Source organism: Polyodon spathula, chromosome 10 (assembly GCF_017654505.1).
Source record: "Polyodon spathula isolate WHYD16114869_AA chromosome 10, ASM1765450v1, whole genome shotgun sequence".
NCBI lineage: Eukaryota > Metazoa > Chordata > Actinopteri > Acipenseriformes > Polyodontidae > Polyodon > Polyodon spathula.
In genome coordinates, this window is record NC_054543.1 from 43,042,032 (window position 1) to 43,060,006 (window position 17,975).

Sequence of the window (17,975 nt, forward strand, 5' to 3'; positions counted from 1 at the left end):
TACGCAAGATTAAAAATCCACCAACAAGGCTTTGAGATATTTTATTTGTATTATTATTATTATTATTATTATTATTATTATTATTATTATTATTATTATTATTATTATTATTATTATTATTATTATTATTATTATTATTATGCATTTGTTTTAATTGGTTATACTATCACAACTACAGTTATGTTCTTACACTTAAATAATAGCCACCAATAAGCCATTTTGTGCTCCACATAGGAATCTATGAAAGGTAAAGTGGGGTCCTATTACCTGTAAGTGAATTTGGAAAGAAGTACAGGCACTGCTTATAATGATGTGATGGGGGGAGGAGGGGAATTGAAAACAAGAAAGAGCTTCCCAATTGAAAATGTGCTACACAGTAAGTAAGTCTAGTGTGTTGGTAGCAGGGTAAGATCAAATTGGGAAAAAGTTTGCAAATGAGATGAGAAAAACTGGGCATTTTCTTTCTTTTGAAGATTATAAAGCCACACAGGCAAAGCTGTACAGCCGGATATCTATTTGTATTTCTGAAAACCTGTGTTTATTTAAGGTTGCGGGTGAAATAGGCTCCACTTTTTGTGGTCTCAAATCAGTAAAAAGTAGCAGACATGTCTAATTATGAACTGTATTGCACAACTGACCTTTCCTCCTTTATAAAGGCCAGTGTCTGTAGAGGGCATGATAAGAAAATGATCTTTCAGCATTCACACTGCTGTGCCTCTCATTGCAATACATTGGGATGATTTTCAAAGCTTTTTATGTACAAAGTTTGACATTTTTTGTGACTGAGGAACTTAATACTACACAATTAACAGACCTCAATAGTGAGGACGCAGTAACAGCATGTTTCTTACCTGTACAAGGTTTTAAGAACAACAATTGCCTACTCCATTCTTTCAACACTCCAGATTCTCATTTCCAATGCAGCACTAAGCCATCTAGTGGATGTATATTCTCCCTGTAAGCAGTGCCATGCATGGATGAAGGTTACCACAATGCAATATATGTTACAAGTCTCCAAGAACGCCAATGTTTACTTAAGTCAGTCTGGAAATAAGCGTGGTACATTACTATTAGGTGCTGGGGTTAGATAGAACAGTTATATTTGTATATTTCCTTTTTAACGCAGAAGTATCGGTTACTAATGCGATGAACAGACTAAAGATGTGATAAATAAACTGTACGGCACTATGTGGCATTTTAGGGTCTAATACTATTATTATATACAAAACAACAGAGGATGCACTTCTAATACAACCAGCTGAACATAATACTTGTATCCAATAGGACTCTGATTTGAGGTTCCAAATTAATAAATTATGCAACCCATAATGGGTTATGTTTCGATTCATTTACTGGCCACAAGGTGTCTCCCAAAACCCTAGTGTTGCTTTAAAACAATTCTGGAAAGCATTAATATACCCGATGTTCTTATTGTTGGGTTTATAGAATGCATGAATATATAGACAAGGAAAGCATGATACCACAAATAAATAGAAATGTACAATTATGAATATTAAAGTTACAAATAAATACAACTAGTAGAATCAGTTTAACATGCATACATCAAACGGTGGATAAGGGGAATTGGGTTGTGGTGTACTTCACCATTTGCCAAATGTACCAAGATTTTGACAAAAAGGTTTTTTTTTTTTGTTTTTAAATTCGTTCTTTTAGTTTTTTTTCTCGTTTTTCATGTTGGAGTTGGCCTCGTTTTAAAATTGTGTTTTGATTATAGGCAAATATTTCTTTTTTAAAGACAAATATAAAAACTATTATTCTCAGATAATCTATAATACATTTAAATTTGCATTGAAGTCAAAATAAAATTAACCAGTTTGTCTTTTTTTTTTTTTTTTTTTTAAACAAAACATTTTATTTGTTTTTTTTGGTTCTTGTTTGTCTTGTTTCTTGTTCAGTTGTTCTTGTTTGTCCTTTCAGGAAAAATAGGAGTCAGTTAGCAATCGCTTCAAAGATAGATAAACAAACACATAAATATATTGTATTAATACATTTTTTTAGTTTACTTCTGCTGGGTTAGGAGAATGTATAGTATATACATCCATCAGCCTTAGGCAATGCAATAATATGCAATCACGATGTAATCCAATCAAACTAATAACACAATTGTTCATTTACACAAAGGCCCTATTTAGCATGTGCGCAGCCGCCGTCGCTAGGGAAAAAAATGACAGCGTAAGCGAACCGCTGCGCTTGCGCACGAAAACGTGATTTAGAAGTCGGGTCTCCTGCGTTGGCTAAAGGCCACCGCGCACTAGACCGACCCGATAAGACACCGACACGTCACCGATGGATTCGAGCGTCAACAAGCAAGAAGGCATTCTCAATAGACCGAGGCGGCCGGTGTATTTAGTAGGAAGGATATATTTAGTATATTTGTGATCAGTAGTATTAGGCCTGTATGTTTAGATTGTTTAACGGGCTTGTGTTAACATTTTTATTATAATATTTTGTTACATTATTAATAGGCAGGCATGTCACTTGGCACGGAAGCGTATAGCTGCCACACAGAGCAAAACAATAACATAAAACAAAACAAAAAACAAACAAAAAACAAAACAAAACATGATCAGTCTTTTTTTAGATTGCCCGAGTGAAAATGCGGAGTTTTTTTATGTGTTCTCAAAACCATTAGGCGGCGCTTTAGTGTACAAATTACACAAGGGGATTCTGTATTGGCAATAGAGCCTTACTGCATGTTGTACATTGGGTGACCACTTAATATGTTAAAAAAATAGCCTATATACAATAGCTAAACGTTGGTGTGTTGTAATTCACAATACATGGCACACTATTAGCCGATTGTTTTTGTTTATTTTTTTTTTATTTTTTATTTTTTTTTATACTTTACAGAGGACAATACATAGGCTACTCAAAAGAAAAATCACATATTTTCCATGGAATCTGATTTGAATATTTTTGGAAAGAGCTATTGAAACATAATGTTGTTTGCCAACAACGCTGAGACAAACTGTTGTAAAATCTTGTTTTCGTATGTGTTGTTGTTTTTTTTTATTTTTATATTGCGACTTTTGTTACGTATTTTTGACATCGTAAAAAGGTATACCTGCACTTAAATGCTGCATTAGTCGCGTCAGGGTGAAACCCATTTATTAACTGAGATCAGAATAAAACAGATAGATTAGGCTCTTACCCCTGTGTCTGTTATTCCAGCATGTTTTCATCTTTCCGGAAGACCCCATGCAGGTGTCCTTTGCATAAGACTTTTGAGAGGAACCCCTTTTTTTTATCCAATGCGAGCGTGACTGGAATTCTTTAGCTTTTGTCACATATCACTCAGTTCCATTACCCGCCACTTGGAAGCAGCAAAATTGCATCACAACGCGAGTACAGATGGCAACCTACTAAACATAATTTGATTTGTAAGGGTAGCTAATAATTAGTTAACTTCTTCTTCTTCTTCTTCTTCTTCTTCTTCTTCTTCTTCTTCTTCTTCTTCTTCTTCTTCTTCATAAAAAGGAAGTTATGGGGTAACCCGCTACTTATTGAATTTGGACATTAAACATATTATTTAGTTGCCTTTCTGAAATCGTTTTAGTGTACACAAATACTAACATTTCTTTTTAAAAATGAATAGGCTTACTGAACTTGCAGTATAAAAGTCGCTGGGTCTATGGACAGTAGACAGCATTCAGCATGGATCCAGAACACAGCTTCAGGTTTACACGGGTATTGACACGTTTCGTCTTGAACATCTTTTCATAGTTCAGGTATACATCATATATAATGTAAGCAATATGAGAACTATATTTATTATGATAGAATAGAATTAGCATTAAGCTTTAACACAGTTAAGTGTTTACTTGTTTGGAAAACAAAAGCTTACAGAATGTGAATTATAATTAGAACTTTGCTTAGGCCTACATAACATTGCTCAGGAGTTAACATTTAATAAAATAATATTCCCGTCACCAAAGTTGCGTATGTCGTTAAAACAAGGAGACAGGTCATTATGAAGGTGGCTACTAAAATATCTGGCATTTGTTCTGCAAAACAGTTAGGTTATTATCGTGCGGGCATGGCGCATGGTTTAAAATGTAGTTTTATATCCCGCTGCTGATTTATTTTTCTCTACAAATAACAAAACGAACGCATTATTATTTGGCAGTAAAGGAACTTGCAGAAAATGCTTACCACGCGACTGTTGGGTTTCTCTTCTGTTTCGAACAGTCAGTGTTTTTAAGTTGCAATAAAAGGATTGGACAAAAGCATCCATCAAATAGAAACATGAACAAACACATGAATAAACAAACAATTGCCTATTGCAACAGTCTTCCAGGAAAATATTAACGTAATTTGTTGTCTTGGTGTTTGATAGTAAAAAGCTGATTTAAACCACACGTGTTTCAGAGGAGAAACGGCGCATTCCAAAAGCAGGACAAGAAGTGTTCGGAAAACGGCACCGTAAACAATTAAATGGTGAAACAATAATAAAAAGGAAATATAATTGTGGGTTTTAAGTGGCTGCAACGCTGGTGTGCTCCAGGGTCGCAATCATCCTTCAAACAGTGAAATACATTGATGTAAAAATGAAGTCTCATTGCAATAATGTTAAGTTTCATTTTGAGTATATTACATGTTAAAAAGGATTGAATAAATAGATAGCTAGTTAGCTTTATAATCTCTATGAAAGTGAAGTGTTTGGCACACGTGTTGTCAGTGGTTACTAGCCCGTTTTTACCTATGCAATATATTAAAGCTACGCATAACAGCTAATTTTATACTTTTTTAAAAATGTTTTAAATAATTCAAAGTAGTTATCTTGAGCGTAAAATAAATGAAATGAGAAAAAGCTACCACGTGCCCTCTACGCACTCACTGACTCTGAAACACTGCAGCAGGGCGGAATATGTTGTGTTAAACCGAAAACCAGCTTTATAACAACGCGGTGATTCGAGTGCAATAGAATAATACCCAATAGTAAACAAATGACACTTCTGACATTTGTGAAAATGACAATAAGCGATCGACAAAACTGACCTCTTTTTTGAAGTGTACTTGATTACGCACAAATAAAACTACCATTGAAAGCTTCAACGAATTAGCTTTCAAATGAACACAAACTCCCAAAGCGATAATTGAATTAGTCTATTGAAAGGACTGTCAGGTACAATGACGTGCTATACTCCGCAGATTCCCAGGGTCTATAGGCTTTGGGGACCCAGAATGTATAGTTTGACCTCACAGCTCATAATTATAATGGTGCACTTGTAGCAGAAATCTATTCGTATTCAATTCAAACAAAACCTCTGGTCACTCGGCCCCTTAGGAAGGAAGAAATCCATTGTACTAAAACAACTCATTTATACCCTTCATCAAGGACTTAGGTGTGATCTTATCAAAATCCATAGATATGTTTAAAGAACATGTTTCTATCTATAATATAATATATATTATATAGATATATTATATATATATATATATATATATATATATATATATATGTGTGTGTGTGTGTGTGTGTGTGTGTGTGTGTGTGTTTGTTTAAAAAAAAATTTTACAATAATGTTATGTGTGTTGTAATTTTTTATTGTAAATTTTAAATAATATATCATATATATCTATATATATACTATATATATATATATTATATATATAATATATATATATATATTTACATTTAAGTTACTAAATGTTAATAAAATTAATTAATAAAAGTATATCTATATATTCTTATTTATATATCTAATTATTATATATCTATATCTATATCTATATCATATACTTGTGTGTGTGTGTGTGTGTCATATGTATATAATGTTTAATATTATAGGCTATATATAACATTAAACATTAAACACTATAAATAGAACACTATAAATGTGTCCCTATAATTGTCTACAATTAATATTGTTGTGTTCATCTACCATTTTTTTTTTTTTTTTTTGGTAATTTTAAACAGTGTGCGTTTTTGATATCTAATTGCTGATAGTCTGTGTTTATTAAACCCATTTCAGTTGAACAATAACATGCCATGTATTATCTTTTGTTTACTGACTAATTTTTGTTCTGCAAATAGAACAATAATTTCGCTGGTCCCGTATGTAATTTGGTATTGTCTGAAATTGTCTAGTTAAGTGTGTTGGCTTTATGTTCTAATGTATAGAAAATTGAGATTATTAATTTTACTCAGCCAATACTGAAATTAAAATAGTCACCATGTCGATTTTTAAACGATTTTCAAGACATTTAGCAAAGGGTGTGAGCATTATATTCAATAATAAAAGCTACATGCCGCCAGTGCATTTATCATCCCATTACTGTAACAAATCCAGGCTCAGTACATGAAAGGTAAAATGAATTACCCACGTTGAGCCGTCAATAAAGTCATTTCTGTAAATGGTGTCTCCAAAGGCTGCAGCATTATTCAACCAGCTTTATCAGCAGCTTGGAAATTACGTTGAGGAGCTCGCAGCGTGTAATATGGTCCTGCTTACTTTGATTAAGCGCCTTGCCAGGGAATAGTGACAGTGCTTTTGACCGGGTTTTATTCACTCTCCTGTGATGAACGCCAAGCTGATCAGGCGGAATGAAGAGTAATTAAAACCTATAAATTATCTTTTGCAGCCCTTCTCAAGGCGTCTCTTGCAGGCAAGATAAGGCTCCGAGACCCCATTTACCGCCTGAAAAGGAGTGGCGCTCACAAAGGCTACGTGGCTAAATAGGACATTGATAGTGTCCTAATTAGAATTTAATTAAGTACCTACATAAGCTTTTAGGATAAATATTTCAATTTTGCTAACTTAAATAAAATTAAACCCACAAGACTTGCAGGTAAAGACTTGTTTGCTTCTAATGTAGTCTAATTGTAGTAACCTATAGACCTAAGTATGAATTCATTGTTTATAGAAAAAGGGGCATTCAGAACAGAAAATAGGAGACACTTTTTTACACAGAGAATTGTGAGGGTCTGGAATCAACTCCCCAGTAATGTTGTTGAAGCTGACACCCTGGGATCCTTCAAGAAGCTGCTTGATGAGATTTTGGGATCAATAAGCTACTAACAACCAAACGAGCAAGATGGGCCGAATGGCCTCCTCTCGTTTGTAAACTTTCTTATGTTCTTATGTTCTTATGTTCTAATATGCGAATGTCTTTTCCGCTCCTTTGTTTATGGGTTTAGTCTCAAAGCAAGCTATACACTGGCAATATATACAATCACAATCTATTAATGCTTTAGTTTAGATTAGATTGCAAGATTTTTTTTTTTTAAACTTGCAAATACTTTTTAATGGAAATGCAATGTGGAGGATGATTTGGAGCTCATAACTTAAACAGAGTTTTTGAATAAATTGTATCACGTAGTGCAGTATAGATTATGTCTTTACGTGATGTAGTGAATTTATAGTATTATCCACAGGTTTGTAATAACTGTGGACATATACGAACCTTCTGGAAGGTGTATTTATAATAGCCTGCTTTAAGATTGAAATGTATTATGTACTTGTAATAAACAAATTACTTTCATTTTACCGACAGCCGGCTTTAACTAGTGAAGTTAAAGAAAACACATAATTAAAGTCTTAAACGTTAGAAAATTAAAGTAGGTGTTTTAGTAATAATATTATTATTCGTTGAAAACATATAAACAGTAGCTCTCTCTTTTTGAAATACTAAAATATTAAACAGACACATGTTAGGTTACATTACGCAAACACAGGTTACAAACAACCATAACCTACGTGTGACATTATTAATACATTCCTTAAAGAGTGGTTTACTATGTGAACTTTATTGTATTCAAAAGTATAGTGTTTTCTATTGTATTTAATAGCCAGCATATTAAGTCTATTTTATTGGCTAGATTTGGCTGTCCTACTAAATACTACGAGTAAATAGTTAACAAAAAGCATCGAAGCTCAACCTGTTAGGAGACAGTATCACACAAATGCACTCCTCTGGGTAATAGGTTTTTGTTTTGTTTTTCTCAGCTGCCTATATTAAATATACAGTACGCATCTGGATAGATGTGCAGGCAGGGCACCGCGGTGAATCCCTTCTTTGGTTTCTAAAATCCATCTATTAAGAATTAGCAAAGAGCTGTAAAAGTGATTGGGCGACGTCACGGGTGTCAAAACAGGTTCCTTCAGCTGATTGGTCAATTTCACGTGTCTGCAGACTCACGTGCTTCCGGTTGGTGTGGAGGAAAAAAAAAAAAAAAAAAGTGTGCGAGAGGCTGAGCGATTTTAGGAGAGTTTGCTGAGATCGAGCTGTCATAGATTAGAGAAACCCTGGGACTTCAAACCGGCGCGCAATGTGTTGCCAGTTTTATCAAGCAAACAGACTATGACAGTTGGAAATAAACCCCTACATACTTGTAGGATGTCGAGAATTTAGAGTAGATTTATTTCATTAAACCGACACATTTATACTGTTTGAATTGTAGTCTGGTGTAAAGTTTCTTAATAATTGGATACAAATAGTATTAACCAACAAGTGGAATTTGGTTTGGAAAGGGAAAAGGGAGGCAAAGTGAACTGGCTTCAGTTATGGAAGAGCAAAAGGGTCAAAGTAGCCGGGATTCGAGCGAAGGGGAGAGCGTTTCCCTGTCTCCGAATCTGCCTTCTCCTCTGATCCTGCCTCATCCGGCGGCGCAGCAACCTCACAGAACCACTAACTTTTTCATTGATAATATTTTGAGGCCAGACTTTGGGTGCAAGAAGGAGTCCGGGAACAGAGACCGGGCGCAGACCTCAGGCAGAGAAAATGTCAACCCTTTGATAATAAGGCCATCTAACCCTAGCACACTTTGCCAGGATTCAAACTGTAGTAGTGACAGCACTTCTTCTTCGTCTTCTTCTTCGTCTTCGCCGTCGTCGAAACAGAGCCAGTCAAAGCAAGACGAAGGTAATGGAACTAATACGACGAAATATGGAGAAAATAACAACTCCACTATGATTGTGAGCTTAAATAATGGTGCCAATGTGAAGAAGGACGCGCAGCCTCTGCTATGGCCTGCCTGGGTCTATTGCACAAGGTACTCAGACAGACCATCTTCTGGTAAGACAACAGATTGTTATTCCTGTCCCGTACTGTCTACTCTTACTTTTCCGTTGTGTTATTAGCATTGAGAATTTGCTGAAGCTATTGGAAAGCGCAAAAAAAACGAACAACACGAATGCGTCTGGAATATGGCTCATATTTATAAGATTAGTGTGAGCATTGGAATGGATTTCAAAACGTGTACAGCAAATAGTTTTTAAATGTTAGCACGTTTCATATTTTGGTTCATTTATAATAATAATAAAAAAAAAAGATCCGGAACAAAAAGTGAAGTGTAGATGTAAAAGATTTCTTTGAAATATTGCATGCATTATCAATGCGTAATGTTATAACTGAAAAGAAAAACTATATATATTATATATATATATATATATATATATATATATATATATTATATATATATATATATATATATATATATATATATATATATATATATATATATATATATATATATATATATATATATATATATATATTATTATTTTATTATTTTTTTTTTTTAAATTTAATAATATTTTTCTGTCAACGTACATTTTAAAACACGATTTAAAGTTTTGGGGCCTTGCAAGCTCGGAATAAATCTCAGACCCAAAGGCCGCAGATTGATAACACATTTTGCCTTTCAGAAACAATAAATGTCGTTAGAAAACACTCGCTTCTTGCAGAAGAAATCTATCCGCATCTTATAAATCCCAATACAGAAAGATTTATTGTACCCACGAACTGTTAGAAAAAAACGGGCAGGTATTTTGTTATGATTTTAAATATACTAACGGTACAGGGTATTATATCTAAATATACTAATGATATTTGTATTAGTATACGATCAGTGTAGTGCGAATTAAACCAGCATTCCATGCTTGCAACCCAGTCCAAGTCTGAAGCTTATTATATTTTATTACAAGATACTATGCAAAAAAAAAAAAAAAGCATTATTATATTCAGTTGCGTTATCATGATTATTTTATAATAATAATAATAATAATATATAATAATAATAATAATAATAATAATAATAATAATAATAAACGTAGCTATTAATCGGATCTGTACAATATAGGTACATAATTCAACACACATACTGTTTTTTTCTTAATTTTTATTTTGCCTAACTACTTGTGACCAAGATGTATTCCACTGTGTCTATAGCAAATTACAGTTAACAATATTTTGTTGAAGCAAGTGAGGTAATAATAAAATACGATACAATGCATCACCTATTGGCAAGTGTGTAAGGGTTATCCTTTTAGTAAAAGTGATCAATTTGCCAGAGAGGTCTAGTTAGTACTGCTACTGACGGGCAGGATACTTCAAAGCTAAAAAAACCAACCAAAACAAACAAACAAAAAAAAAAAACCTGCATTGATTGACGAAACTGATTGATTGACCTATTGAGTTGTCAGTCCGCAAACGTTTTAGTTTTCAATCAAGTAGTAAAATTATATTGTTACGATTCCTGTGGATTGTTTAGTCGACGTTGTGTTATGGAAAGTAGTTGTGCAGTTCGACTTCCTACTAACAGACTATCCGAACAAAAAATAAATAAATAAATGAAATACATAAAATAATGCATGCTTCTCATGTTTTGCTCATATCGTGTTTTGTGAAAAGGACGGTAATTAATATTATATATATATATATATATATATATATATATATATATATATATATATATATATATATATATATATATATAATCTTAACATCGATACATTTGCATTCAATTTGATATGGATGTAGTATAATTTCGAGGGTGCATACATTTAGCTACATCTAAAATAGAAAATGAGGACCAGCCATTGGTTCAAGTTATTAAAAAGACCATGTCGCTTGTCTTTTTAAATGATCCTTGTTAATAAATAAAATACATGGGTATATATTTGCAATTCGTTTGGCAATTTCTAACCGACATATAGGCACACTACATGGATTTATCTTGCTGTGGGTTTTTAGAAGAATCAGTTTAGTTGAAAACAATGCTGTCTCGCTGGTGAAATATGTAAACATAGCTGCAAATTATTGTGGAATTTTGCGAGTATAAAATAAGCATAGACATATGCTTTGATATTGCTTCCATTACAGCATTAGAGTATCATGTCCCCATATTCTCATGCAGAAAAGGAAGCGTAACAATATTTTATATATTTGATAGGAGACTCATTCAAATCGACAACATTTTTCAGTACGTTGAAACTCTAAATAATTGCATTACTAATTTTGACCGAGCTATGTGTACATAACCCGTTTTTTATGTTTAATATTGATATCTATCTATCTATCTATCTATCTATCTATCTATCTATCTATCTATCTATCTGTCTCGGTCTGTCTGTCTGGTCTGTCTGTCTGTTAAAAGTATTAACCCCGCTTTTTTGTTGCCCTTTTCTGGTGTTTGTTTTTTGCAGTTTTTCTTGTGGCACTAAATAAAATATAGCATTCAGCTCTGTAACTATTAAAAAAAAAAAAAAGAAGACAGAAATGTTAAATAATATACTGAGGGTCTTTAAACATTAGTTGTATTGCGCTTTTTGCAGTTAAGAGCAAGATGTTCAATATTGATTTTTTTCATATTTTCAAATTCATGTGTGTGTGTGTGTGTGTGTGTGTGTGTGTGTGTGTGTGTGTGTGTGTGTGTGTGTGTGTGTGTGTGTGTGTGTGTGTGTGTGTGTGTGTGTGTGTGTGTGTGTGTGTGTGTGTGTGTGTGTGTGTGTGTGTGTGTGTGTCTGTGTGTGTCTGTGTGTGTGTGTGTGTGTGTGTGTGTGTGTGTGTGTGTGTGTGTGTGTGTGTGTGTGTGTGTGTGTGTGTGTGTGTGTGTGTGTGTAGCAGTATTGCAATATAAACCATAAAGGCAGTTGTTTTGATGTGCTAAATATTGTTTTGACAGACCAGTATTCCGTTGGTAGCAAATGTCTCGAGACAAAGACTATGTGCTGATTATAATAAACATGGCGGTCTGTTTGCTTCGTATTGTAACCACTATATTGCACTATATTTCTAATATTACATGTAATAGTATTTCTTAAAATATGTTAACATTAACTCACATGCCGCTAACGCTTGTTTTGTTCCTGCTTTAATTAATATAACTCCATTACATATCCAACGATTGCAATGATGCTGCATTACAAAAAAATCATTTAGATGCATTTAAAGTACAGAAATAACCCGACTTTCAGTTAGCAGGCCCTTTTACTTCTGCATATATGCGCAGTGGCGAAAAAAAGAGGGCCAGCTTGAATCCGCAGTATCAGGCACTAGGGCCAATGCTGCACAATACGAGGAATACATTACAGACAATAGTAAACAGTTAACTTCAGATGAGCTGGGAACATGAATGCTTTTTTAAAACGTGTATGCTGTACGCTGGTTGCATTGCGTTCAACGTGCATTGTGTGCATCGAACTTTTATTTTGAAATGCATTTGAATTTCTAGTCTCTACCACGCGGAACGCATTCCAATCAATACACTTGTTGTTGTTGTTGTTGTTTAAACGTGGACTTTAACTCCCTTCATAAGCCTGTATATGGCACTGGAAGCATTTCTTTTAGAACTTCGCATATAGACAGAGCGAATTCTGGAGTTTCCTTATTTTTAACTTTTGTCACTGCCGATATTAAACACACGCGTTAAAAATACTGCTTAAAAATTGCCTAATTCATTCACAGATTTTTGTTATATAAAGAGTTGTCCATATATAGATTTGTGATTCTAACTGTATTTATAAATTCTAGTCTTTATTTCTGTGTTATTAAAGGTACATCATTTTTTTAAGTATAGTAATATTGAACAACTTCCACCGTAATTTAAAAACAAAACTGTCAATAGTAAGTTATATTTACCGTAAAAAAATCGGTAGTTCTGTAGTTTATATTGGGCCTTTGACTGAATTAATACCAAACAAACTCCGACTGGACAAAAAGGGCACCGAGCATATAACACAAAGTGTGCATAGATTAAACTGGTACTGTGCAAACCCATCCTAATATTTTTGTTCACGCCATTAGATCATTTTGTGCGTCTCAAATAATAAAATAAACGCAGTCTGTGACAAATAGACTTTTAGTTTTACAGTCTACCTATGGTTCAATAAAATGCATCCATATTTACAGCCATGAGAAGAACAAGCATTATTTATCGTTATTTATATGTACTTTTTTTTTTTTTTTTTTTTTTTTTTTTTACTTCAGGTCCACGCACGCGAAAGTTGAAAAAAAAGAAAAACGAGAAAGAAGACAAGCGACCTAGAACAGCTTTCACAGCCGAACAGTTGCAGAGACTTAAAGCTGAGTTTCAGGCCAATCGCTACATTACAGAGCAAAGGAGGCAGACCCTGGCCCAAGAACTCAGCCTCAACGAGTCACAGATCAAAATCTGGTTCCAAAACAAGAGGGCGAAGATCAAAAAAGCCAACGGCCTCAAGAACGGTCTGGCCCTCCAGCTGATGGCACAGGGACTATACAATCATTCCACCACCACGGTTCAGGGCGAGAAAGAAGACAGCGAATGATCTTGCTTTTAAAATATACTCTAAAGACAATGAAAAAAGAGGAAACAAGAGATTCTGAGGAATAAACAAGCGAATGGACTGAGACAGGTGCTATTTAAATCAAATCTATGTCTATCCCATAGTATATGAACTTAACTATAAATGACAAACATTATAAAAACAATAATAATAATAATAATAATCTATATATATAGCCAAACACCATATGACGTTGTATATATTTAATTTCAGGTAAGGTTGTGTCTGGCAATCCCTACTTGCTGGAGATTTTATCTTGTTGTTTTCTTTATGATGCTATTGATCACTGTTTTTAGTACGTGTCTGATACAGAGATTGTTTGTGATTTGTCTTCCCCCGACCCCCATATGTTCACAATTCTATACAGACCGCGATCCTGGACCGCCGCTAAAGCCAAAGATGTCATTATGTTCAGAAATATGTAGTCTGAAATAAAATGTAGAATGTGCTCTCGAATGATTTTGGTTTTCTGGCTGCAATTCCTGACTTTCTCGTCGTTTATTGTTTTAAGCATTTCGTGAAATAATAAAAAAGTAAGATGAAATTGACAAAAATAACAAAACCCTTGAACGCTGTGCACCATGGTCATTCACACGTGAGATTATTATTTTACAGTGTTTAAAATATTGTGAGACGTGTAGACAAAGACTAACAAAAGGTACTAAATTCGATAGTGTTGAACAATAATTGTTTCAAAATAAATATTTTTTACTGTTATGTATAAAGGTTGCTTGTTTACTTGTATTGATGTATTTATTTTTAACCCACCACACACACACACACACACACACACACACACACACACACACACACACACACACACACACACACACACACACACACACACACACACACACACTCCTGCTTCTTTTTACTTGGATTTTGTTATGTCAATCTGTAGTTTCCAGGTGGTTCTAAATGTAGGCTGCCCATATTTATAGTTGAGGTTGGACTGTAGTACAAGGTCAAGTGACTTAACCAAGGTCAGACTTGTGGCCGAGTCTGGATATTAACACATGGTCCCTACTCTCCAACTGTAGTCTTATTTATGTAATTTGTTACACAAATTAACGCCACTTTATTCATGTGTTTTTTTTTTTTTTTGCAATAAACGAAATATGTAGCACAATTTATATTTCACGCAACAAAAAAGCATTTTTTAATGGACATTAAATAAACCCTTTTTTATATGTGGCATGGTGCGTTGATGTGGTAAACAAGCTTTCTGATCACTCTGTATTTATATGGATTTAAATCCTAGCTGTTAGGGTCAATATGTTTGGCTATATTTTTTGGTCTCCTATACATAGCTGAGAGTCTGAAAGTGAAAACGTTAATAGGTTATTTGTTGTGTAAACAGGACAATTGCCTTTTGGCTAAACCAAAGAAGCTATCACTATCTGTGTTCACATTAGAGAGAAGAAAAGTGTTTTTGGTTTGTAATGCAGTTTGTATATACTTTTGCGAATCCTCATTTCTTGCTAAAATGTACTTCTGCCATATTTCTTAAGGCATTCATTACAGTTTGGGGTTTTCAAGCCACTGACAAGTTAAACGCCTAAACAGTTTTGCACGTTGACTTTAACTGTAAATATAACACAATAACAACAACAATACAAATTAATAACAACAATGATATTATTAGGCCTATTGTATATTATAATTTTGAAGACTGATGACACAAATCATTCAGAAGTGTACAAGGCTAGAACCGCAGGGTGTTGTGACGGGTTCGATTGATAGACCGCAAGTCGCCTACTCTGCAGGTGTGTTATAATTAAAATGGTACTCCGGAAACGTAGAGCAATTGCAGTCACACCACTAGACTTATTTTATCTTTATCAACTATTATTCTGCAGGCATCATCGGCATTTGTTGTTACAGTAAAATCTGTGAGTGTGAGATGTTAAGAATTAGGCTTTTGTATGATCCTAAACCAAAGCAAAGTTACATTTTCTTTAATTCCTAAATATGTTTATTATACAAATACATGCACAAAAACACGAGCAATAGACATGAGGTGAATTTGTATAGTTGATGGTCTACATACAAGATTTAATATCAAAAGTATATGCGAGACGTTTTATTAGTGCTATAAAAAGATTTGCAATGTCTTGTAAAATTCTTGTCAGTCTTCCAGAACTAAACCATCAAAGACGCTTTTTTTGTGTGCAGAGTTCATCGCTTAGCACGATCTGCAGCTCTCTTTATAACGCTTCCTACAGCACGAACCTTGAAGGACTAAGCCAAAGAAAACCCAAATAGCGCCCCCTAAAGTCTCTTTTTTTTCCCTTTGCTTTTTAACCGTGCTCTACTGGCAAGCCTGGGCTACGTTTTATTATTATTATTATTATTATTATTATTATTATTATTATTATTATTATTATTATTATTATCTTGTGATATGTATTACAGTAACAATTATTACATAGGTGTACAATACTCTTTTGCAACAGGGGCCAGAAAGGTTTATGGTTAAAGACCGTTTATGAGATGCAATTCAAACAGACTTTTGAATAGGAAGTCCATTAGGCCTATATACTGTAGTGTTTAAATGTACATTGATCTTAGGGTCATGCATTCTTAAAAAGAACTTGCTTTTTTCAGGGCAATAGGTGTCCCAAGCTTTCTCAATAATGTGTTGTTGTCACTTTAACCACCTCATTTCCGCTATTTAAGAAATCGCGATGTGGCTATTGAAATTTACATTATTGTTTTGAAAGGACTGCAATTAAATTGCGATTTTTTTTTTCAAAGCTTAAAAAATATATAGCTTTGAACTTTAACAAAAACAATGTCTTATCTTGGTTTGTGTAGCCCATAGGCCCTACTTTTGTTTTTGTGAAGGCACAGTAAAAGCCGAAGTCCTCAAAACTTTAATACGAACCGCCGTATCTAACGTTTAGTTTGCATTTAAAGCAGTACAGGCCGGGAACTGACTCTTTAAAAGTAAGAGTAAGTGTGTCCATGTGCTTTTTTTTTTTTTTTTTTTTTTTTTTTTTTAACGATTTCTGTAAACAATCTTTCGAGTGGTTTTAAACCTGAGTTATCAGGCTCCTTAAACGTTGTGTTGTCAGATATTTTGTAGGTCTGTGAAAATTGTCATTAAAATAACATATGTTGTAGATATTCCCGGCCGCATACTATTTGCATTCATGGGCTTCGAGCATTTATTAGTTTTATGATAAATCCAAGATGCCTCAAGGAAAGCATCCATCAAGCTTGCAATCATGATATCCTAAGACGTCTGCTGTTCTATTGGTCAACCCCATAAGCAAAATCAACAACATTCTAGCATCTACAACAAAATGATTCTTTTCACATAAAGATTATAGTTAATAAACTTCTTACTGCAAATATTACACAGACAATGATTTCACTTTCACCTCTTTCACTCGTGTTTTTTTCCACTCACAACGAAGGACTATTTATTTCACGCGACTGTTACAAGCTGAACTGTGTTCCACCAGTATCAAAGTCTAGTGACCACTCGCCATACATCGGCTGTTGACATCTGACACGCGTTCCCCTTAATAGGCAGCTGTTGTACTGTTTTCTCGTCAAAGACCTGTCAAAGAGTTAAAGTCGACGTTTGTGCGGTGTTTTGTATCCTGCTTTAACGTTGTAAATGATGGGTTTAGGAACTTGTCTCGTGGCAAGAATACACATATTATGTGGCAAATCATATAGCGGGTCCTATTTACAACTATTGTATGTTTTTTATATATAGAAAAAGAGCATGTGTAATAAACGATAGCTTCCATTATTTTGTGTTTTTAATATAAAATAATAGATGAGTTAATCGTACCAGTACACTTTAGACAGTGTGGATTTTAAGCTGTATAATATAATACGTAATGTATGCTTATGCATATTTTTTATTCAAATTCAATTGGTCCATCAAACAATATACAGTAGCCTATATGATCATACTTTTTTCGGTTTTGATTCTCACTAATTGGGCCCTCAGGTGTTAGCACAAAATAATCCCCTATGCTTATTTTAAAAGCAGCAGAGGGTTGCAATTTAATTACCTGTACTCTAACCTACAAGGAGTTCATGACAGAGCGTTCAGTCTCATTTCGAGATATTCTCGAGACATCCCGGCGATAGATTTGGAGTTAGATTCAGTGTATATTGACAATGCTAACCCTAACCCAATCTTAATGTGTTGAAAACAATTGCACAATATTAGCCTTAAATGAAACTTTCTTGATAGATTTCTTGATTAAATAGCTCACTATTAATGCGGCATTAAACAGACAAACAGAAACTAAAAAGTTCGCATTTATACTAATTAAAAAATCTACATGTGTGAAAAAATAAAGAAATACTGTAACAATGCCTATACATATCAACAACTAGGCCCACCCACTTAGCATTAGGCGTTTACGTTTATTTATA

The 17,975-nt window shown here is 33.9% G+C and overlaps 1 protein-coding gene across 1 annotated transcript; it reads left to right on the forward strand.

Moving 5' to 3' along the window:
- Positions 1–8,245: 8,245 nt before the first annotated feature.
- LOC121322012 (homeobox protein engrailed-1-B-like) lies at positions 8,246–14,030 on the forward strand. The gene is made up of 2 exons (XM_041261441.1): positions 8,246–9,039; positions 13,234–14,030. The coding sequence occupies exons 1-2, from the start codon at positions 8,529–8,531 to the stop codon at positions 13,551–13,553; spliced, it is 831 nt and encodes a 276-aa protein (XP_041117375.1). The 5' UTR covers positions 8,246–8,528; the 3' UTR covers positions 13,554–14,030.
- Positions 14,031–17,975: the final 3,945 nt, after the last annotated feature.